The sequence below is a fragment of the Trametes versicolor genome (genome assembly GCF_000271585.1).
Source record: "Trametes versicolor FP-101664 SS1 unplaced genomic scaffold TRAVEscaffold_2, whole genome shotgun sequence".
Taxonomy (NCBI): domain Eukaryota; kingdom Fungi; phylum Basidiomycota; class Agaricomycetes; order Polyporales; family Polyporaceae; genus Trametes; species Trametes versicolor.
In genome coordinates, this window is record NW_007360322.1 from 3,727,062 (window position 1) to 3,747,475 (window position 20,414).

A 20,414-nucleotide genomic window follows, 5' to 3' on the forward strand; every position below is an offset into this window, starting at 1 on the left:
CCGCACCCGCACCGCACCCCCATTCTGAACCCTCGTTCTATTCTTGACTGTAGCTGTATGAGATGACTTGCGGGAATGCGCGCTGAGATGGAGAGGCGCATCCGCAGTCAGTTCTAGCAAGGGTTCGTACGCCTCATGTGCAATAGCGCTCTATGTGGAAAGCAAGGAATCTCTTCCATGACGAGTCTCTTTCATGACGAGTGGATACGAACAGAGTTCCGACCTCTTTTTCGGAAAGCGGGTGCACGATGTGGCATGTGATACTTAAAGTCGCGTTCTGGTCCAGTCGGCGGGTGCGTGAAGCTTGCCTTCCTCTAGATAAGATGCAGAGAGCTGCAGCCCATAAAATCGCCAAACCACATTCGACGTACGGTGGTCCACCATCTGCGTCAAGGCCCGGGACACTGCCCTCCGGGAAACGGGCGGATCTCGCGTTTGTGTATCGTGATACACGGTCATCTGGAGAATGCACTTTTCAGCTTGGTGCGGGCGCAATTGTATCGCACTCACGGCAACACTGAAAACTCAGTGACTTCGATGATAAGAGCCGAGTCGGCGAGTCCACTTGGGACTCGGAGCAGCGCGTCCATTGAACTCAAAGACCTTGAAGACAGGTACCGCCGGTGAACGAAGGCTTCGAACCAGATATTATCCAGACGTCGAGCGCGTTATTTATGAGAGCATGAGGTCGACAGCTGCTGTATGCGAAGTAGGATAGGCTGCGGCCGCAAGTGCAGCGCAGTGAGGATGATCGTTTGATTGAGAGCCGCGCGGCGCCCTTCGCGCGCAGCGACGTTGTGGACGCCTGTTTGCCGCCGTCGGGACATGCATATGCCGTCACCTTCTGCCAAACGTACCACTCAAGATGTCGATGAGCACTTGAGTTCTTGTCAAGTTGTCCACATATACCGTTCGCAGGCGCAGCCTGTTCACCACGAACGTGCGAGACAGACAGAACATCCAAAAGCCTTATTTTGCATCGTATTTTACAACCGGATGGACGCGAGCGCGCGCCGCGTTCAAGATTTAAGCCAAGCTGAGGCGAAGAAACTCTAACCTAGCGTGGTCCGTCTAGCCTAATGTATCCAAAGAGAAAACGTCCGCGGAGCACGTAGTGTGTTCGCGAGTAGGTAGGGTGCGGGTAGAGCTCGTATGTGGGGTGGGTGGGGGCGAAAGAGCGGGAACGAATATATCATCCAATGAGGTGAAACGTAGATGTACGAATTCTGAAGAGCTACCGTCCCCCGCGTCGTCCCCTGCGGGCCGATGCGCGGGACTGGGGCATCTATAACCGAGCACGGTCTTCTAGCACGCAACGGAGAAGCTGGCGTTACCGCATGCGCGAGGGCAGCTCGACGGTGACGTAGTGCCAGATATACTGCGTCCAGCCCTCGAGCACGCCCGCGCCGGTCATGATGTGTAGACAGTCGCCCGCCGAGTGCGCATCCGGCCTGAGCAGCGCGGGGCGGTCGATCGGCAAGAAATGGATGTCGGGGTACTTGTTCCCTTGGAGCACCGCCTACCAAAGCCCGTGTCAACCCCGTCCGCGCCTTCACCATCAGGAAAAATAAGAACGCACCTCGAACTTGTTGTTGAGGTCCCCGATCTGGTTCCAGTTGTACCAGCCCCAGCGCCCGGGCTTGTACTCCTTGTCCGGCACGCGGTGGTCGTGGCAGTCCTCGTGCCCAGGCAGGTACGCACGCGCGACGACCTGGCGCGGCGGGCGGCCCTTCCTGTGGAAGCTCCGCATCGCGCGCTCCTCCTTCTCCGCCGCGTACAGCAGCGCCTGCACCTCGCCCGCCCACGCGTCCATCGCCTCCCCGAAGAAGCTCACGACGTTCTCGATCCCGTCCTTCGGCAGCTGCGCGTCCTTGAGCCCCGCGAAGAGCGTCGTCGTCCAGTGCCCGCCCGTGCTCACGACCATCGTCGCGTAGTTCCCGCGCGGGAGCGGCGCGGTGAAGATCTTCACGTACTCGGCCGGCGCGAGGTTCCACGTCGCCTCGTCGCTGAAGAGGTTCCCGCCCTGTGTGGCGAGCGCGGAGTCCGGGTGCAGCTGCTTGTAGAGCGCGTCGAGCGCGGACGGCTCGAAGAGCAGGTCGATGCGGCGGAAGGTCACGAGCGGGGTCGTCTCGATGTCGAACCCGTCGGGGAACTTGATCTTGGAGATGAGCGGCGAGGCGGGGTCGAGGTAGAGGTTCTGCGGCCAACCGCGGTCGAAGTACGGGTTCGCGACGTAGTCCGGCGTCGCGCGCACGTGCGGGTAGAGCAGGCACGAAAGCGAGAAGAAGTGGTTCTCAGTCACGGAATCTGACAAATGGCGCTTGTTAGCTACGCTTCGCAGCAGACGGGCGAACAACGCGGTGCGCAACCAAGGCGCCCCCGAGCTTCGCGTTTCGAAGCTGACAAGGGAGATCTCAGGAATAGATGCATAGCGCAATCCAACGTGCGCAGCGGGCTGCCGCGGCAAGAATAGCACTGCCCAGGGGTAGCGTGCCTAGACGGAGATGGACGGGAAACGGGGTAGAAAGATGCTCACCTCCAATGAGAAGCCAGCCACCCTGCTCGACCAGGTCGCGCACGAGCACAGTCGGGTCGAGGTCGCGCACCTCGCATTGTTCTGCTGGTGGTGACCACCTCCACGATGCGACCGCAGGGAAGCGGTCAAATAACCGCTCGTTGTCGGCAGCAAGATGCCAGTATACTTCACGGTTGCTGGCACAACCCTGGAAGCCGAGGAACTCGTACACATCCTCCGACTTGGTAAAATTTGTCCGCATGGTGGGTGGTATTTTTGGGACCCATTGGCCGGAGGCCCATGCTTGTGGTGTGCAGATGCTCCGTGGTCGGCTCACGGAGAACGAGAAGAAGTTCGAGGATGAGGATAGCAAGGAGTGTGCGGCATAGATTACGTAGAAAATGGCGACAACACAGAGGACCTTGGCCGGTAGAGAGCGCGGGGTAGAGAGGAGTGGCCGGTAGGATATGTTGTCGCTCTTGAAGAGACTGGCCATGACGGCCAGCGAAGGCGGTCAGGCAAACGGCGAGGAGGTGAGGGGAGGTGAGAGAGAGCGGTATGGACGCTCCGGGGCGACATTTTGAGGGGTAGAACAGTAAATACCGAAACCGATCGTGGACGCGTGGGCCGTCGACTGGGACCTGGCTCGCGTCTTCCCTGGCCCTTGCCACCCGCTTTCGGGGCAGGGACTGCCATCGCGCGTGACGTCAGGCAGCTCCACTTCCTGGTCAGTCTTCCTGACAACGCTGCCTGCATCTTACGCAAGCGAGCACCCCGTTTTCATCTACCCGGCGAGCACAGCGCACAGGCCAGCGCGAGGAGGGCAGAAGAGTGGAGTCGGAAGCGTACCGTTGCAGCGCAGCAAGTGATCGAACCCGCCGCCCGCAGTCACCCCGCCTTCCTAATCCGCTCTTCCCCGCCGGGCCGAGGCGCACTCTGGCACAGACGCCCGCCATCCTTCCCTCCCGCCACCGCGTCCGCTCCGCCACCGCCCGACGCCCGACGCGTGCTCGACATGGAGAACCCCCATGCGGAACGCCAGAACGTCCTCCTCCAGCGCATCATCAAAAACGCCGTACGTTCCCCGCATCCCCTCCTTGATCGTGGCGTATTCACCGGGGTACAGGATAAATGCACTGAAGCCATCCTCGAGCTCAACAAATGTCTCGAGGCACGTCTCCAACGCGACCCTCCGTTTCCTTTCCAGACTTAGACTTACGTTGTCTTGCAGGAGATCATCCAGGCGGACGCGCACGTCAAGACCGCCGCTGACCTCGTTACCAAGTACCGCAAGAACGTCCAGTACAACCTCGAAGCCACTCGTTCGGCTGCACACGCCGACGCGTAGAATCAGACGCGTCTTCCGTACATCGGAGCGGCCTCGACGTGGCGGGAAGCTTTCTGGTCCTTTTGAGCTTACTCGGCTTCATTGCATACCATGGAAGGCTCGCAGGCGATGTTGTAAGCATTCGATGTGGACTAGGTGAGTATAACAATGTTCAAGTCGTTCGCATACGGCTTTGGCTCACAAATCTACCAGTAGACCTTGGTTATAACATCCAATGTATATCAATGTTGTACAAACATGCACCGCACAGCTCAACTTGCAAAGTCCTCGCGATGCTTGTTCGACAAATCCCAATCCGCCCGTTGAGGCAGACGGCCGGCCCGAGTATAGAAGCCGGATTGACCACAGTGCCAAGCACATCCTCGTTCCGAGAAACTGCAACAATCTTATACAGTGTTGTGCTTGGCCTTCCTCGACGCGGACCGCACAAAGTATGTCTTTCAAGTGCGTTACTGACCGATGGGCACACGATCTTAGGCACTCTGGTCACAAGGCCACCTCGAATTTGTCTTCATCACGAATTGCACGCCACCCATCGACGGTACGTCCTTCTGCGCAAGGGCTTGCGTCGGCAGATAAATGAACACAACATGGTCTAGAACAACATCGACCATGCGAGGATATCCCGCATTGCGGTGATGGGCGCCCTCACGTGTACGTGTATGATGATCCTTGACACGGTGCGTATGCTCGTTTCGCGCGCGTGGTCGAGGGCAAGAAGACACGCTAGGCACTGCGTCTATTCTGCGCGGGTCTTTAGCGGGCTAACCTCCGGATCGTCCATCGAGGTAGCTAATTCATGTGGTTTCTATCGACGAAGCACATGGCACCTCCGTAAAACGAGGCCGGTGGACTCAACAATGCGACCACTTATTCTGCGCATATATAGGGGAAGACGCACCCTTGAGATCTTCAAGAGCCTTGGCACTCTTTCGACGAAGCCCGAGCGGAGCCGACATGTTGTCGTTCAAGACTGTCTTCAGCTTCGCGGCGCTCCTCCCGTTCGCCCACCTCGTCGCGGCCCAATCCGCCGTCTGGGGGCAGTGCGGCGGCATTGGATGGACCGGCGCGACCACTTGCGGTATGTCTCACCTCCCAGACATTCACCTCCACACTCACGGCTGACTATATGCGCTCGCAGTGTCTGGATCGGCCTGCATCAAGCAGAACGACTACTACTCACAGTGCCAGCCCAGCGCCGCATCTCCCCCGGTCACCACCGTCACGCCCACCTTGCCCCCGAGCTCGCCGACTTCGACGACTCCGACGGGCAGCGCGCCATCCGGCCTTTCGACTATCCCCGCGTCGCAGCTGTTCAAGATCTCGAACTTTGGGCCGAACCCGAACAACGTCGCGGTGTACGTCTACAAGCCCGCGCGCGTCCAGTCAAAGCCGCCCCTGATCGTCGCGAGCCACTGTAAGCTGTGTTGAGCGAATTGCAGAATCCCGGGGTCTCTGACGCGCGTGGTACAGTCTGCACGGGAACCGCCCAGGCGTACTTCTCCGGCTCCAAGTTCGCACAGCTCGCCGAGACGTACGGCTACGTCGTGCTCTTCCCGTCCTCTGTACGTCTCCCCACAGCGCATGCATACACCCCCACCCTGACTAACCACCCGCCCCCCCCCCAGCCGCACTCGGGCACCTGCTGGGACGTATCCTCGGATGCGACGCTCACGCACGACGGCGGGAGCGACTCACTGGGCATCGCCTCCGCCGCGCGCTACGCGCTCGCGAACTGGGGCGTCGACCCCGCGCGCGTCTTCGCCGTCGGCACGTCCTCGGGCGCGATGATGACGAACGTGCTCGCGGGCGCGTACCCGGATGTCTTTAAGGGCGGGGTGGTCGACTCTGGGGTGCCGTTTGGGTGCTTCGCGCTGCCGGGGCAGGCGCAGGATAGCTGGAACGCGCAGTGTGCGCAGGGGCAGCTTGTGCTCACGGGCGCGCAATGGGCGCAGCGGGTCTTGAACGCGTACCCTGGATACACTGGGGCGCGCCCGAAGATGCAGGTCTGGCACGGAACCGCGTACGTCTTCCTCCCCTTTCTAGAGGCGCTCATCTGACTGGGGTGTCTGCAGCGACACGACGCTGTACCCGCAGAACTTCTTCGAGACCGTGAAGCAGTGGACGACCGTGTTCGGGTATCCGAGCACGCCGCTGTCGAACGTGAGCGAGTCGTACCTGCCGCGCGGGTACTCGAACGCGACGTACGGGCCGAACTTCCAGGCGATCCTCGCGCAGGGCGTCGGCCACACGGTGCCGCTGTACGAGCAGCAGTATCTGCAGTTCCTCGGGATCGCGTAAAGGCGCGACAGGGCGGGAGACTCTAGGAAATGCAGGTTTGTGGAGGCTTGTCGTTTGGTCGTATGAACAAATCAAGGCGAATTTGGGTCTGAACTATTCGCACCCCTGGGTTGCGTGAAAGGCTCCACATATTGGGGATCTCGGGATACATGCGCGATCGCACTATTGAAGTGGGTGTCTTGCTGTGAGCCCGCGCCCCGCAGACGTGTCTTCTTACTGAATATCCGAACTTCGTAGGTATTGGAGCTTGGCATGCTCCTATGTGCTCGCGTGTGAATCCAGCTGAGCGCTGAAGGAACGTGTCCTTCCACACGTAAGGCACATTGCCGACGCCGCGAGTGTCTTAGTCTAAGTGATCGCCACGAGTAACGAGTCTCGGGGCGGGATTCTCGACGAAGCACATGGACCCCAGGTTCGCACCGCTTTGGCGTCGGTCTCGTTTTGTGGCATACTTCGCAGGACCGCTGGGGTGCTCAACAGGTGTCGCCAAATTGATGCCGAAAACGGAATCACCTGGTCGACCATCGTGCTGTAATTCCCGCACTTCTTTGTGCCCTCCCAGGGTGATCGTTCCCATCACACATGCTACTTCCGTCGTAGAACGCGAAAACGGTACTCCGTAACTTTGCTACTTCCGTCGTAGAACGCGAAAACGGTACTCCGTAACTTTGCTACTTCCGTCGTAGAACGCGAAAACGGTACTCCGTAACTTTGCCTCTATCTACAAGCTGATACCCCAGTACAGCGTGGCTTTCGCGCCTTATATACCCGCTATTACTCTGGACAGACGAGCTGACAACTTCTCGTGCACAATTTGCAGACAGAGGTGCGTGGTTGCAACGCCCCTATTCCCAGCTCCGCTTACCCCACGGTCAAAGTTAGATCTGCCAGCACACACAGCGGTGGTCATTCCACCGTGCTTGTCAGGCCATCGGGACCCGACTATTGCAACTGCGGGTCAGCTGTGCGCGGTCCCCATTTTACTCCCCTGCACATCCCGAGTATAAGTAGCACCCTGGACCCACATTATTCTTCACCGGCAGCCTCTCGTAACTCCTCACCCCAGAACTCGTGTCTTCACCTTCAGGATGTTCTCGTTTAAGGCTGTCCTAGGTCTTTGTGCTCTCCTCCCGTCAGTCCTCGCACAGGCGGCAGTGTTCGGCCAGTGTGGAGGCCAAGGCTTCACAGGCCCCACGACATGCGGTACGCATATCCACGTTATCCGAAGTCCTTACGACGGATTGAGCTGACTCGTTGGGCGCAGCATCCGGCTCTACTTGCGTTGAACAGAACGCTTTCTTCTCCCAGTGCCTGCCCAGCGCATCCGCTCCGCCCACGACCACGGTCGCTGCGCCCCCTCCCAGCGGCGCGGCGCCGACAGATCTCAGCGCTATTCCGGCGTCGACGCTGCACCAGATCACCAACTTCGGCACGAACCCCAATAATGTGGGCATGTTCGTGTACAAGCCCAAGAAGCTGCAGGCGAAGCCGCCCCTGATCGTCGCAAGCCACTGTGAGTGAACAGGAACGAGCTTGAAAGCCGCGGCTGATGTAGGGCGTCCGTTTTCTAGTCTGCACAGGTACTGCACAGATCTACTTCCAGGGTTCGAAGTTCGCGCAACTCGCCGAGACTTTCGGTTACTTGGTCATCTTCCCCTCATCGGTAAGTCAAAGTGGCTACAACCTGAAAGACATTCGCTGACCTATTCCTGTAGCCTCATCCCGACTTGTGCTGGGACGTCTCCTCTGCTCAGACTCTTATGCACAATGGCGGCAGCGATTCGCTCAGTATCGCTAACGTCGCACGCTTTGCTCTCGCTAATTGGGGCGTCGACCCGAACCGTGTCTTCGCCGTCGGCACGTCCTCGGGCGCGATGATGACCAGCGTGCTCGCCGGTGCGTACCCGGATATCTTCAAGGCTGGAATCGTGGACTCCGGCGTCGCCTTCGGTTGCTTCGCTTCATCAGGGCCTCTGGATACCTTCAACGAGGTCTGTGCGTCTGGAAACGTCATCATGACGGGCCAGCAATGGGTGAGTCAGGGCACAGCTCACAACTGTGTATCGATATCCACTAACGGATACTGACGTGATATCCTCTGCAGGCTCAGAAGGTCTTCAACGCATTCCCGGGCTTCACCGGTACTCGCCCGAAGATCCAGACCTGGCATGGAACAGCGTACGTGCCTTCATGTGATACTTCCAAGGGGCCATTGCTTACGATGCCGCTACGTCTTCAGCGACACCACCGTGTTCCCGCAGAACTTCTTCGAACAAATCAAACAATGGACGACCGTGTTTGGCCTGCCGAGCACGCCCGTGTCGAACGTCAGCGAGTCGTTCCTTCCGAAGGGCTACTCGAACGCCACGTTTGGCCCGCAGTTCCAGGCTATCCTCGCACAGGGCGTCGGCCACACCGTTCCGCTCTTCGAGCAGCAGTACCTCCAGTTCTTCGGCATCGCATGAGCGGGCGAGACGCGCTGACCGTGGGAGGGGCGGTGTGGTTTATTCGGGGAGATTACCCTTCACAACCATGCTGTACGCGCTTCCTTACGGAGATATTCGCGAATCTTGAAATATCAACTCCTACTCCCGCTCTGATCAATGTTTTACTATGTTCACGTGTGTCGCTTTGGGGCTCAACGGTAACACTCTTTTGACCCCATGGATGAGGAGTCGCTAGTAGCGTGGAAGTGTGCTCGTTCGAGTTCCACATGTACCGGGAACCTAGGAAAGCCTCACGACATCAAGAGAGTGTCTTGGGCCTTCATTCGGGCTACTCGCTCTCATATGTCATTCCGCCCTACCTTGCAAATACTTCAACACACCAAGGTCCGAAAGGTGTGTCCAGGCCGGAAGACTATGCGACGGATACACCACTCGGAGCGCTGACCGTACCATACATTCATCGATCCAACGTCACAGGCCGCCGGCAGTGGGTGCTTTTCCGACGGATCACAGCCCACGGCCATCCCACATCACGCCCGAGTCTCCCCATCTGTGGTACAAGCTAGCCGTCTCCGCAATTGAACATGAACGCCCGCGACATACCTTGCCGAGGAGGTATAAGTACCCTCGCTCTGCGACCCAGAGTCTTCAGTGCGCACTTCACAACTTCCTTTGCTCACTACTACCCACCCGTTCCAACTTCACTTCACGACCATGTTCTCCAACAAGTTCGCCACCATCTTCACCGCGCTCGTCGCTGCCGCCGCAGCTGTCAGCGCTGCTCCCGCCGACATCATTGCCCCGCCCGTTACGGCCCCCAAGGCCGGTGACCTGTGGACCGTAGGGTCGAAGCAGGTCGTCACCTGGGACACCTCCAGCATCCCCAGCAACACGACCGAGACCGGCGTGGCCTTCCTCGGCTTCCTCAAGGACGGCTCTGACGACGAGCACATTGACACCAGTGAGCACATAGCTTTGGGGACGAGGAATATGTACATGTTACTCACCCGCCTGCGTCCGTAGAGAACCCACTCGCGACGGGCTTCCCCATCACCGCGGGGTCAGTCACTGTGACCGTCCCCGACGTCGTTTCCCGCGACGACTACATCGTCGTCCGTAAGTTTGAACCATCGTCGCTCTACCTGCCATGAGCGGATTGCTGATTTATTTGTAGTTGTCGGCGATTCCGGAGACGTGTCTGGCAAGTTCACTATCACTGCCTAAGCAGTTGAAGGGATGTCTGGGTCTAGCTTCGACGTAGTTCATGGACACGTTTATGGACACTATTAGCGGACTTCACGAATTCTGATTCATTTGTCTGGATGAATATCTGTGGCGATGAGAACTTTGGCGAGCTACCGATGCCAAGTGAATGTCTAACAACAAAATCAAGTTGTTTGTAACTCACAAACCGGAGGCAAAGATGTGTTGTTTCGCGACTCCAACATGGTGTATAAGTTGCATCGGTGTACCTGATTAGAATGTCTAATCTGATGTTGTCGAGAAGAGCACAGGATCCGTTGACAACGTGCAAAACATGGAAGAGGTATCCGTTCTTAGTATATCACACGATTGGGGACTATTACAACAGCATCTAAGCGGTAGGGCTTCAATTTTGGTCAGGGACAGCCTCGAGTGAGGGAAAACCGGGACTTACCTATGTATATTTTCGAAGCACTATCACATCTCGTCAGAGCAGCGACACTCACACCCCGCGATGGGACACGTCCCATGCGCTCTCGTCGCCGCGCCACCCTCGCTGTAGAACCACTCCATGAGATGAGACGCGTGCCCTCCGTGGCGACACGTCTGACAGAACACCAGCGCCTCTTCAATCGTTTCTAGACCGCGTCTGTAAGTCCTGCGATACATTTGGTCGCACCCATCGACTTACCGGTCGGTATCGCAGCTAACGCGTTCCCTCCACGGGATGCCTCTGGGGTAAGGCTAAGCGTCATCAGACAAACAGAGCACCGGGGCAAGGGCCGGCTGCAGTGCGGGCACTGTGTCGCCTACCATGCTCATCAGTAACTCCGCGCACGCCATATGGAGCGTGGAGCAACAGTACTCACTCGAAGATGGCCATCTGCGGGGAACGGCGGATCCATCGGCTTGCCACAATAGTTGCAGCGCAGGAGCAGCTGCCGGGGCGCCCACTCCAACGCCCGGATTTCCGCATTCTCTATGGCCTCCTTGAGGATATGCCCTCTGTCGATGTCGATCTGACACCTGTGGTGGAAGAGCCGCCAGCCGTCGAGGAGGTCCCGGTACGAGTTGAGCCAGCGCCCCGCCCGCGCGTCCTGCGCGCGCGAGGGCGGGAGCACGGACAGCAGCGCGGCCGTCTGCACGTCCCCAGAGAGGTCCAGGTACGCCTGCAGGAGGTCCATCCCGCTGTTGGTCAGCCCAGTGACGAAGATGCCGTCGATGTCGCCGTCGTGGATGCAGCGGTCGGAGACGCGCCGCAGGTACGCGGACACCTCCTTGTCGTCCAGGAACTGCAGCGCGATCGCAAGCCGCTCGCGCAGGGGCAGGGAGTCCTCCTCGAGGACCTCGGCCCAGTCGCGCACGGTGAGGTGGGTGAGGAGCGCGCGGAGGTACGGGTCCTGCAAGCGCACGATGAGTCGCTCGCAGTGCTGCACTAGTTCGGTGTTCCGGGAGCCACCTGATGTCAGTGCGGCGACCATTCCGGACATCATATGGTGCGATTCGTCTGCAGATGGGCAATGTGTTAGCGGGCTAGTAACAGCAATCTTCGTGCGCGTACCTTTACTCCGCATTAACAACTCGACGGCTTGCTTGTTCTGTTCCGTGAAGACGAGCCAGCACGCAGCCTGAGAGTGTCTGTTCTCTTTCTCCCATCTTCCGATCCCTTCATTGTGAGTAAGACATACACATGATAGTTGTGAGCTCGTACCTCTTGATCGCCCGCGCCAAGTCGTCGTGCGCCAAACTCCACGCACACAGCTGCAAAGCAAACCGTCTCTGCGCCAGGCGCGCCGTGCCTACAGACGGCTTCCACGCCGCCACCGACTCCGAGTTCCCGCTCCTCGCATTCAGCTCCTCAATCGCCCCTACGAAGTCGTCCGGAAGCGCAGAGGCGGGCGGCCTGCTCCGCTTGCGGCCCCCAGACTGCTTCGAGCTCGAGCGGTGCGGTACTTCCAGGCTGAGTGCCGTCAACTTCGGGGATGGGGCAGGGCCGTCGAAGAGCGCGCTTCGCGCCATGCGCGGAGTGGGCTGGTTGGACGAGGGGTGTGGGCGTGTAGGGCGGAAGCTTTCCCAGATGCCGATGAGTCCCTGGTAGGCGAAGTTGTACCCCTCGATCATGGGCGAAGGAGAGGAGAGTAAACGTTGAGCATCTATGGCGCTTATTAGCGAGCGATGGAGAATAAGTCGAAGAAAGGGACGTACGATGGACCCATAGCCATAGTTCCGACAGAGCATACCCGTCAGGTGATGTATCGCGAGCGACAGCGGAGTTGTGCAAAGGCTGTCGGTGACAGTCAGCATATACACATAGAAATAAATGCGAACGCATACATAGACCAAGCCATAGCCTTTTATCGCACGCTGTCTCATGACCATCGAAATATCCGTCTCCACGACATGCTGGAGCGCCTTGAGCGGCCCAGACTTGCGAGTCGGCTTCGCCCGCACCTCGCCATCGTCGAGCGCAAGGGTCACCGTCCTTGGCGTCGGCATAGACGTGTTGAAGTGGACCGGCTGCACATCCTGATCTCCGCGATGCTTCTTTCCCTGAGAGCTGTACGCATAGCGCGTTTTCCCAGTCGCAGTGTGCTCGAAGTGCAGTTGCTTGAGGGCCGACGGGCTGTGTGTGCGCCGACGTCCGGACCTCGATGGCGGTTCGTCCCCTGCAGGCTTCGTCGGCGGGGGACTGAGTGCGGGGAACCCCTCTTCATCTCCCCGTCCAAATGTCGGTGGAGGCACCGAGTGCGATGGGGACTCCGATTGCAAACGCGAGCGCCGCCCCCCGAACGAGCTCACACCGAAGTCCGGACGCTCCAGGGATTGGGCGTGGGATCCGGGGCGGGAAGGATACGCGAGAATCTCCCATGGTTCTAGTGGGCGCGTCATATCTGTGATTCCAGGGACAACGGTGTAAGAGCAGCCTACGCCGAGTGCTAGATCACCACGCGCGCTCCATGCCGGGTGGACAGGAGTGTCGTGGACAGCATAAAGCTCGAGATCGCCGTCCTTATTCACGAGCATGACATTTGAGGTGAGAGGATGCGACTTGGAACTTGACACGAGCGCGAAGGACGCGAATGGGCGGGAGAACGTCTTGGCTGTAAACATGAATCAGACTGTCGCTCGCATATATTGCAGAGACTTCGTACTCCGCCGTGTATCCGCGAGTATCAAATTGTACTGCGCAACGTCATTCGAGGGTATGGGTGGTGGCGGCATTGACGATTGGCTAGGGGCGGAGCCGGACGTTGACCATGATTTCACCCACGATGACCGTACGGCTTTGCCCCCAGATTGAGACGAATCGCGCGAACGGCTAGTCTCCACGGCGGGCTCCGCAAATTGCGCTTGCACAACATCCCAGAAGCGCACGTAGTCTGCATCCCTTTCGAGGGTAGCCAGAGTACCACGACGCGTCGAAGAAAACTCTACATGAGTGAGGTGCGTAGCGGCGCTCGCTGGGGTATTGGACTTTCCGCGCGCTCCTGTATTGCCCGTGGGAGTTCCATTTACACCATCTGCAGATGCGTCCCTAGCTGTGAATGTGAGGACAGGCTGCGTGAAGCGCCGTGTATCCCAGATGGACACGATAGCGTCGCCAAAACACGCGACGCGGTGCTCATCGAAGGGATCCGTAGCAATGCCTTGGACTTTGCTCGCAGCTTTAGTGGGACCCGAGGAGGGGTTCCGAAGGTCGAAGAGTTGAAGCCAGCGATGCGAGACACCGGCAAGGAGCAAATGTGAAGAGCGAGGGAGCCAGGCAAGAGTCGAGACGTTCTCGACCGGAGCATGCTGTTGGATTATGCGCGAGTCCGAAGCGCGCGAGTCTGTTCGAGGGAGGTATGGTAGGGGTCTAGAGATAGATTCCACTGGGGAGGCAGTGTTTATGGAGAGCATAGGAGAGGCGGATTGGATGTCCCAGATGAGAAGACTCGGGTCATTGCGAACTTTATCGAGGCCGACGGCAAGATAGCTTGGGTCTTCTGAGGAGAACGCAAGTGCGTTACATGCGCGAGTATTTCGAGCCGGTAGCGAGACTGCAGGGCCGTGGGACAGCACACCGCTGCGAGCATGCTTGGACGCTTCGAGGCGAAGCAGGTCCACACGACCATTTCCGAAGCCCACCGCGACCAAGTCGTCAAGTACAGGATCCGGCGACCACGCGAAACACTACAGAAAGAGCTATGTGAGAAGGCAGAAGTGGTGACGAGTTCATGAGGATGATGAATATGGGCTTACATACCTTCATCGTGTTCAGCTCTAACTGAGACGCGACTTGCTTGATCTGGGAAGACTGGGGGAGCCACTCATACAGCGTGATTTGTGTACTTCCTCCCACGACAAACTTGTTCTGCCCGCGCGGGTGCCATAAGAGTCGTTTGTCTGCCTGCGCGACCATGGTGGAACTCCAGGAGTGGGTAGAGAGGACCTAATGTTGCGGTTAGGACTGTAGCCTGCTGCACGCACCCCGTCCGTGTTAACGCGTTCCCATCAGCGCAGAGAGATACCCAGATAAAAACGCGAGCCCCAGAGATAGAAGGCCTTTGGATATGAGGACAAGCTGCAGTGCGTCTGAAGCAGAGAGTCGACGTCCATGTCCAAGGTGTCTGCCTCCACCAGGACTTCCCGAAGCGCTCGCTGTCCGGCCGGGCCGCTTCCTCCGGTACCGATACATGGGCGCCTATGTCTCTCTTGCTTCCTCGACGATTGTTTCCGGCGGTGTCGCGTCTATCATCCTCCTGCCTCTGGACTCTCCACTCGGTGACGGCCTGAGAATGTACTGCGGCGCCCTGGCTCTTGTGCAGTACTAGTGCTACAAGGACTTTCTTGAGATATCCTCAGCACCGATACGGGCATCAAGCATCAAGCCTGATTCTAGCAGGTATCGTTGGGTACTCAGTACTCAAGCCTGCAATTATGCAGTCAACATGTCGCTCAAAGGGCCCAGCTTTGCACCGATTATAGGAATGAGATCTCTGAGCTTGTGTTCTATACGTCATGGAGTTTGGAGCGCGCATTTGTACATTGGCTCACGTCACCAGTCGCAAGTATCTCACTGCTCGACTCCAAGCTCGACACTTCCTCCCCGATTCCAAGTACACTCGAGTTCACTCAGTCTCATCAGAACCATACCATATCGCCCCTACACTGTTAGATCATGTCTACATCGGAGTCCCCAAAGCTTATGACCCCTTCCTTGGACGACGATACTAGCACCGTCTATGAGGATATGGAGCATGAGGACAGCAGCCCAGGTATGTCGGACCCGAGCTGTAGTCCACCAAAGAGTTGAACATGCAATAACTCATCCTCAGACGTTCTCGAGAAGCAAAATGCTACAAGTCAGCCTCTTCGTGCGGTTACGACGGACGGTACGGCCGACACCGCGATCAAGCATGCCCCTCCTCCGGTGCAGGGCCCGGGCCCCGTCACCCTCTCGCCTCACATCATCGTCGTGGGCAACGCCATCACGCACTGTCAGACCGCCTGGGGCCGAGCGGGTGTCGCTAAATTAGGCTACCACGTATGTCGCCCCTTGACTGCCATACGCAGCCCATACACGCAAGCTGACAGCAGGATAAACAGCAATTCGCCAGGATGGTATTCGACACATTCATCCTGCACCCGTCCCGCGCGCCCAAGTGGGCGTTCAGCCCTTTCGTGAAATCCCAGCGCGCCATCTTTTATGAGGCCTACAACTTTCTCCAGGCGGACTTTGCGGCCAGAGTGAAGTTCAGGCCGCAATGGGCTGGCCAAGGCGACGGGTCAGAGGGCTCTGTGGAGGAGTCTGTGATGCTGCAGCCGGTGGGCTGGCAGGAGATGATGCAGAAGATTGTCAAGATCCAGGTCGAGTACCAGCCTCCCGAAGTGTATCCTAACAAAGTGGAGGTACGTCCGGCTTTCTGTGGCTGTGGTATGAGTGTTGCTTCTTATCTGCGCCGGGTCAACAGCTACTGAAAATTCTTGGGAAGACCCCGAAGGCTGAGTGAGCCAGTGAAGGTTATTGTACACTATTCTCTATGACCGCGACGTGTACTTCTATGCACAGCACTTGACGTGTACAACCTGACTCGGGACCTCAACATCACACGGTCCTTCGCTGCGTCGGTGCGCAACAGCATCCTCAGATAGTTCAGCCGTCTATACATTGATTCTTGATTCTACGGATCTACTTTCCCCTTTATACCGATACACGAGTAACAAACTTCTCTTCGAACGCAACGAGATTCTTTTTCACCTTCCCTTCGACCAACCCAGCCACCCCTAACGATCTACCTACTCCCCGCACCACTTCCTCGCACTCTGGAAAAACCGGAACCACGGCCCTGTGCCCTTCCACGCATCCGCGAACTCCGGCGGGTACCAGCTGTTGCTCTCGAGCGCGACGACGCGCTCCGGGTGCGGCATGAGCGCGAGCACGCGCCCGTCCGGCGTCTGCACGCCGGTAATCCCGCCCGGGCTCCCGTTCGGATTCAGCGGGTACACCTCCGTCGGCGCGCCTGCCGAGTCCACGTAACGCAGCGCGACGAGCCCCGCGCCCTCCAGCGCCGCGCGTTGGCCGTCCGCCGCGAACGCCGCGCGGCCCTCCCCGTGCGCGACCGCGACGGGCAGGCGCGACCCCGCCATATCGCGCAGGAAGACGGAGCGCGCGGTGACCTCGTTGGGGACGACCTCGACGACGGACACGCGGCCCTCGAAGCGCTCGGAGCGGTTCGGCTTGAACGCGGGCCACGCGTCCGCCCCAGGGATGATCTCGCGCAGGCTGCTCATGAACTGGCAGCCGTTGCACACCCCGAGCGCGAACGTGTCCTCGCGCGCGAAGAACGCGGCGAAGGCCGCGCGCGCGGTCGCGTTGAGCAGCACGGAGTTCGCCCAGCCCTTGCCGGCGCCGAGCACGTCGCCGTAGGAGAAGCCGCCGCAGGCGGCGAACCCGCGGAAGGAGTCGAGCGCGACTGCGCCGCGGAGGATGTCGGACATGTGCACGTCGACGGCGTCGAAGCCTGCGGCGGTGAAGGCCCAGGCCATCTCGACCTGCCCGTTCACGCCCTGCTCGCGCAGGATGGCGACCTTGGGTCTGCGGAAGAGGCTCCGCGATGGCTGATGGGTGAACTTGAGGTCGTAGTAGATGCCCTTAAAGTCGGTGGACTTGATGAGCGCGAACTCTTCCTCGGCGCCTTTGGGGTCGTCGCGGAGAGATTGCATGCGGTACGACGTCTCCGCCCAAGTTGCCTGCAAGTGTGCTCGAGTGCTGCTGTAGACCTCCTTGGAGCCGACAGTGAAGCGGATGCTCTCATCGGCGTTCAGATGACCAACGGTGTGGACAGACGACTTGGGGAAGCCGTGTTGCGTGAAGAAGTCGGTGACGCGAGAGACATCGGCCTCGCGGACTTGCAGGACGGCGCCCAACTCCTCGTTGAACATCGCCGCTACGAACTCCGAGTCGGAGGTGATGGGCTGCAAGTCAATCGCCACACCTGTTCGTCCCGCGAACGCCATTTCGACGAGAGTGGTGAACAGGCCGCCATCCGAGCGGTCGTGGTAGGCGAGGACCGCCCCTGGCAGCTCTTGACGGATAGCCTGGGACGCGACAAAGAACGCCTTGACGTCCTGAGCCTCCACAACATCCGGCGCCTCCGAGCCGACCTGCTTGAACACCTGCGCAATCGCAGAGCCACCTAGTCGCTGCTTGCCACACGCCAGGTCGAAGAACAGCAGTAATGTAGGCTCGCTCACGTCGGTGCGGAGCTGCGGCGTCCACGTCTTCCCGACGTCCTCCACCCTACCAAACGCAGTCACGATGAGTGAGAGCGGCGAGCTGACCTCGCGCTTCTCTGCGCCCTCCTGCCACTTCATCGACATCGACATCGAGTCCTTCCCAACAGGGATGCCCACGCCGAGAGCAGGGCACAGCTCCAGCCCGACCGCCTGCACGGCGTCATACAGCGCCGCGCCCTCGCCCTCCTTCGACGCGGCGCACATCCAGTTCGCGCTAAGCTTGACGCGGCCGAGATCGCCGACGTGCGCGGTAGCGAGGTTCGTCAGCGACTCGGCCACCGCCATGCGCGCAGAGGCGGCCGCGTTCAGGATGGCGATCGGCGTGCGCTCGCCCATTGCCATGGCCTCCCCAGTCACCACGTCGAAGCCGTACGAGGAACGCGTAACGGCGACGTCGGCGACGGGCACCTGCCAGGGGCCTACCATCTGGTCGCGGGTGACGAGGCCGGTGATCGTGCGGTCCCCGATGGTGATCAGGAAGGACTTGGAGCCGACAGAGGGCAGGCGGAGGACCCGCTCGACTGCGGTGGAAGTCCGAGCGGCCTCGTCGAGGTCGGGCAGGTAGCTGGAGAGGTCCGCGTTGAATGCGACGGAAGGAGGCGCGACGCGCTTGTCGGTGCGATGCATGCGGGGTGGCTTGCCGAACAGCGTCGACATCTTCAGGCGGATGACGTCCTGCTTGAGCAGCCGGTCGGTCACAACCAGCTCGTCAGAGTCGTGCGCGGTGCCGACGACAGAGAACGGACACCGTTCGCGTTCCGCCAGACCGCGGAACAGCTCCTCTTTCTCCGGTGAGATGGCCAGGACGTAGCGCTCTTGGCTCTCATTGCACCAGATTTCCATCGGTGACATGCTCGTGTCCGCGACGAGGACGTCTCGGATCTCGAACGTCGCGCCCAAGTCGGAATCGTGAACTAGCTCGGGGAGTGCGTTCGAAAGTCCACCGGCGCCGACGTCGTGGATTGACTGGATGGGGTTCGCGTCACCCAGGTTGGTGCAAGCGTCGATGACTTGCTGGCAGCGCCTCTCCATCTCGGCGTTGTCTCGCTGGACGCTTGCGAAGTCAAGCTCCGCAGAGCCCGCACCAGAAACCTGACTGCTAGCGGCGCCTCCGCCAAGGCCGATGAGCAGTCCAGGGCCGCCGAGGACAATAATCTTCGCGCCGGGGGAGATCTTCGACTTGTGGGCAAAGGCCGGGCGGACATTGCCCAAGCCACCAGCGATCATGATAGGCTTGTGGTATCCCCTCACTTCCGTCTTTCCCTCGTCCGCGAGAGGGACGCTCTCCGAGAACGTCCGGAAGTAGCCTGCGAGGGCCGGGCGGCCAAACTCATTATTGAATGCGCTCGCGCCGAGCGGGCCATCTATCATGATATCCAGCGCAGACGCAATGTGTGCAGGTCGTCCGAAGTCTGTCTCCCAAGGCTGCTCGTAGCCGGGGATGAGGAGATTGGAGACGGTGAAGCCCGCCAGCCCGGCCTTGGGCTTCGAACCGCGTCCGACAGCGCCCTCGTCGCGAATCTCGCCGCCGGAGCCCGTAGCAGCACCAGGGTATGGCGAGACAGCGGTTGGGTGGTTGTGGGTTTCAACCTTGACAAGGATGTCCATTTCCTCGACCTCGCCGTGGTAGAGGTGCTTGATTCCGGGATTGGCGTCGCTTTCCGCGGTGTACGACACGGCGAAACGAGGTGCGTTGTGACCCTCCAGTACGGCAGCATTGTCAGAGTATGCGGAGATGGTCCCGGCCCCATTGAGCTTCTCAGTGTTGCGGATCATCTGGAAGAGAGACGTGTCTGGTGCCTGTCCATCGATCGTCCAAGAGGCATTGAAGATCTTGTGACGACAGTGCTCTGAGTTGACCTGCGCGAACATGAAGAGCTCGGCATCGGTGGGGTTGCGGTTGATCGGCGCAGACCCAGTGACATATGCGGCGACAAGGTATTCAATCTCGTCCGGGGAGAGAGCGAGGCCGAGCTCCTTGTTTGCAGCCATGAGCTTTTCGCGGGCGGTCTTGCCGTCAAGGTCGGACACCAGATCGATTGTTCGGAGAGCGCTGGCTTCCTTGTGTTCGAAGATGGCCTCGGACTCCGGCAAGGAAGTTTGAACGACTTGAGTCATGCGATCGTGAATGAGAGGAGCTATGCTGGTTACGACCTCTGGGGTGACACTCGAACCGTCCGTGGTGGTGAAGACGTAGGCGAACCCGCGCTCAAGACGCTCGACTTGTTCGCCTAGCTTGCAAATCCGTGCGATATCCGTCGCTTTGCTTGACCACGGAGAGACTGAGCCGGGACGAGGCAATACGAAGATGACATTCTGCCGGGAATGGATGGCAGAGATTGTGCCGGGAAGCTCGATGTGGTCGCCATACTCCAGGAGGCGATCAAGGATATGACGGGAAGGAGAGTCTTGTTTGGATAGTTCCCCCTCCGTGATTTGCGATCGGCATGCGACGAGGTGGAGGTAAACGGCATCAACGGAGGCGATGTGAGGACATGCCACCTGGATGTTCTTGAGAACGACGTCCCGTTTTGAGGAGGAAAGGGAGGAGCTTCCAGAAAGAACAAGCATTGCAAACTTGCGTTGCACTCAAGATGAGAACGCGGCACATCTACGATGACTTGAACACTCACCGGACTTCAGCGGAAGATGACTCTTTCCTAGTTGATCAACCTCCAGGCCCGTTGGGCGCTGTTTCCGCACCTGGAACATCAAGTTGACATAGATGACTGTTACGGTTTACATGCTACTCACGGCGTGCGGTGGGTAGGAGACTCGGCGCGGTGAACTGAATGGTCGACATCGAGCAAGAGATGGTCAG

General features: G+C 59.2%; 8 protein-coding genes across 8 annotated transcripts; 5 read left to right on the forward strand and 3 right to left on the reverse strand.

Annotated features, from left to right (window-relative positions):
- Positions 1–1,147: 1,147 nt before the first annotated feature.
- Positions 1,148–3,011, reverse strand: TRAVEDRAFT_161946 (uncharacterized protein; the record flags this gene model as incomplete). The annotated part of the gene is made up of 3 exons (XM_008036463.1): positions 1,148–1,519; positions 1,580–2,307; positions 2,537–3,011. The coding sequence occupies 3 exons, from the start codon at positions 3,009–3,011 to the stop codon at positions 1,331–1,333; spliced, it is 1,392 nt and encodes a 463-aa protein (XP_008034654.1). The 3' UTR covers positions 1,148–1,330.
- Positions 3,012–3,530: 519 nt separating this feature from the next.
- On the forward strand, positions 3,531–3,863 carry TRAVEDRAFT_34657 (uncharacterized protein; the record flags this gene model as incomplete). The annotated part of the gene is made up of 3 exons (XM_008035492.1): positions 3,531–3,590; positions 3,642–3,686; positions 3,747–3,863. The coding sequence occupies 3 exons, from the start codon at positions 3,531–3,533 to the stop codon at positions 3,861–3,863; spliced, it is 222 nt and encodes a 73-aa protein (XP_008033683.1).
- A 929-nt stretch (positions 3,864–4,792) lies between these two features.
- On the forward strand, positions 4,793–6,258 carry TRAVEDRAFT_161949 (acetyl xylan esterase). Its single transcript, XM_008036464.1, has 5 exons — positions 4,793–4,944; positions 5,005–5,280; positions 5,337–5,428; positions 5,492–5,886; positions 5,939–6,258. The coding sequence occupies exons 1-5, from the start codon at positions 4,821–4,823 to the stop codon at positions 6,162–6,164; spliced, it is 1,113 nt and encodes a 370-aa protein (XP_008034655.1). The 5' UTR covers positions 4,793–4,820; the 3' UTR covers positions 6,165–6,258.
- Positions 6,259–7,252: 994 nt separating this feature from the next.
- Positions 7,253–8,629, forward strand: TRAVEDRAFT_43877 (acetyl xylan esterase; the record flags this gene model as incomplete). Its single annotated transcript, XM_008035744.1, has 6 exons — positions 7,253–7,367; positions 7,429–7,677; positions 7,736–7,827; positions 7,880–8,197; positions 8,269–8,342; positions 8,404–8,629. 6 exons carry the CDS (start codon positions 7,253–7,255, stop codon positions 8,627–8,629), a joined length of 1,074 nt encoding a protein of 357 aa, XP_008033935.1.
- A 696-nt stretch (positions 8,630–9,325) lies between these two features.
- Positions 9,326–9,826, forward strand: TRAVEDRAFT_99151 (uncharacterized protein; the record flags this gene model as incomplete). The annotated part of the gene is made up of 3 exons (XM_008036465.1): positions 9,326–9,572; positions 9,635–9,727; positions 9,786–9,826. Coding segments are annotated over 3 exons (381 nt in total), but the record flags the coding sequence as incomplete, so codon positions are not given.
- A 732-nt stretch (positions 9,827–10,558) lies between these two features.
- Positions 10,559–14,216, reverse strand: TRAVEDRAFT_43879 (uncharacterized protein; the record flags this gene model as incomplete). Its single annotated transcript, XM_008035745.1, has 8 exons — positions 10,559–10,623; positions 10,680–11,321; positions 11,376–11,470; positions 11,526–11,967; positions 12,020–12,098; positions 12,149–12,915; positions 12,967–13,987; positions 14,061–14,216. 8 exons carry the CDS (start codon positions 14,214–14,216, stop codon positions 10,559–10,561), a joined length of 3,267 nt encoding a protein of 1,088 aa, XP_008033936.1.
- Positions 14,217–14,975: 759 nt separating this feature from the next.
- Positions 14,976–15,807, forward strand: TRAVEDRAFT_43880 (uncharacterized protein; the record flags this gene model as incomplete). The annotated part of the gene is made up of 4 exons (XM_008035746.1): positions 14,976–15,072; positions 15,133–15,341; positions 15,404–15,706; positions 15,769–15,807. The coding sequence occupies 4 exons, from the start codon at positions 14,976–14,978 to the stop codon at positions 15,805–15,807; spliced, it is 648 nt and encodes a 215-aa protein (XP_008033937.1).
- Positions 15,808–15,949: 142 nt separating this feature from the next.
- On the reverse strand, positions 15,950–20,294 carry TRAVEDRAFT_26800 (phosphoribosylformylglycinamidin). Its single transcript, XM_008035418.1, has 2 exons — positions 20,227–20,294; positions 15,950–20,170 (listed from the first exon to the last, which is right to left on the reverse strand). Exon 2 carries the CDS (start codon positions 20,162–20,164, stop codon positions 16,094–16,096), a length of 4,071 nt encoding a protein of 1,356 aa, XP_008033609.1. The 5' UTR covers positions 20,165–20,170; positions 20,227–20,294; the 3' UTR covers positions 15,950–16,093.
- Positions 20,295–20,414: the final 120 nt, after the last annotated feature.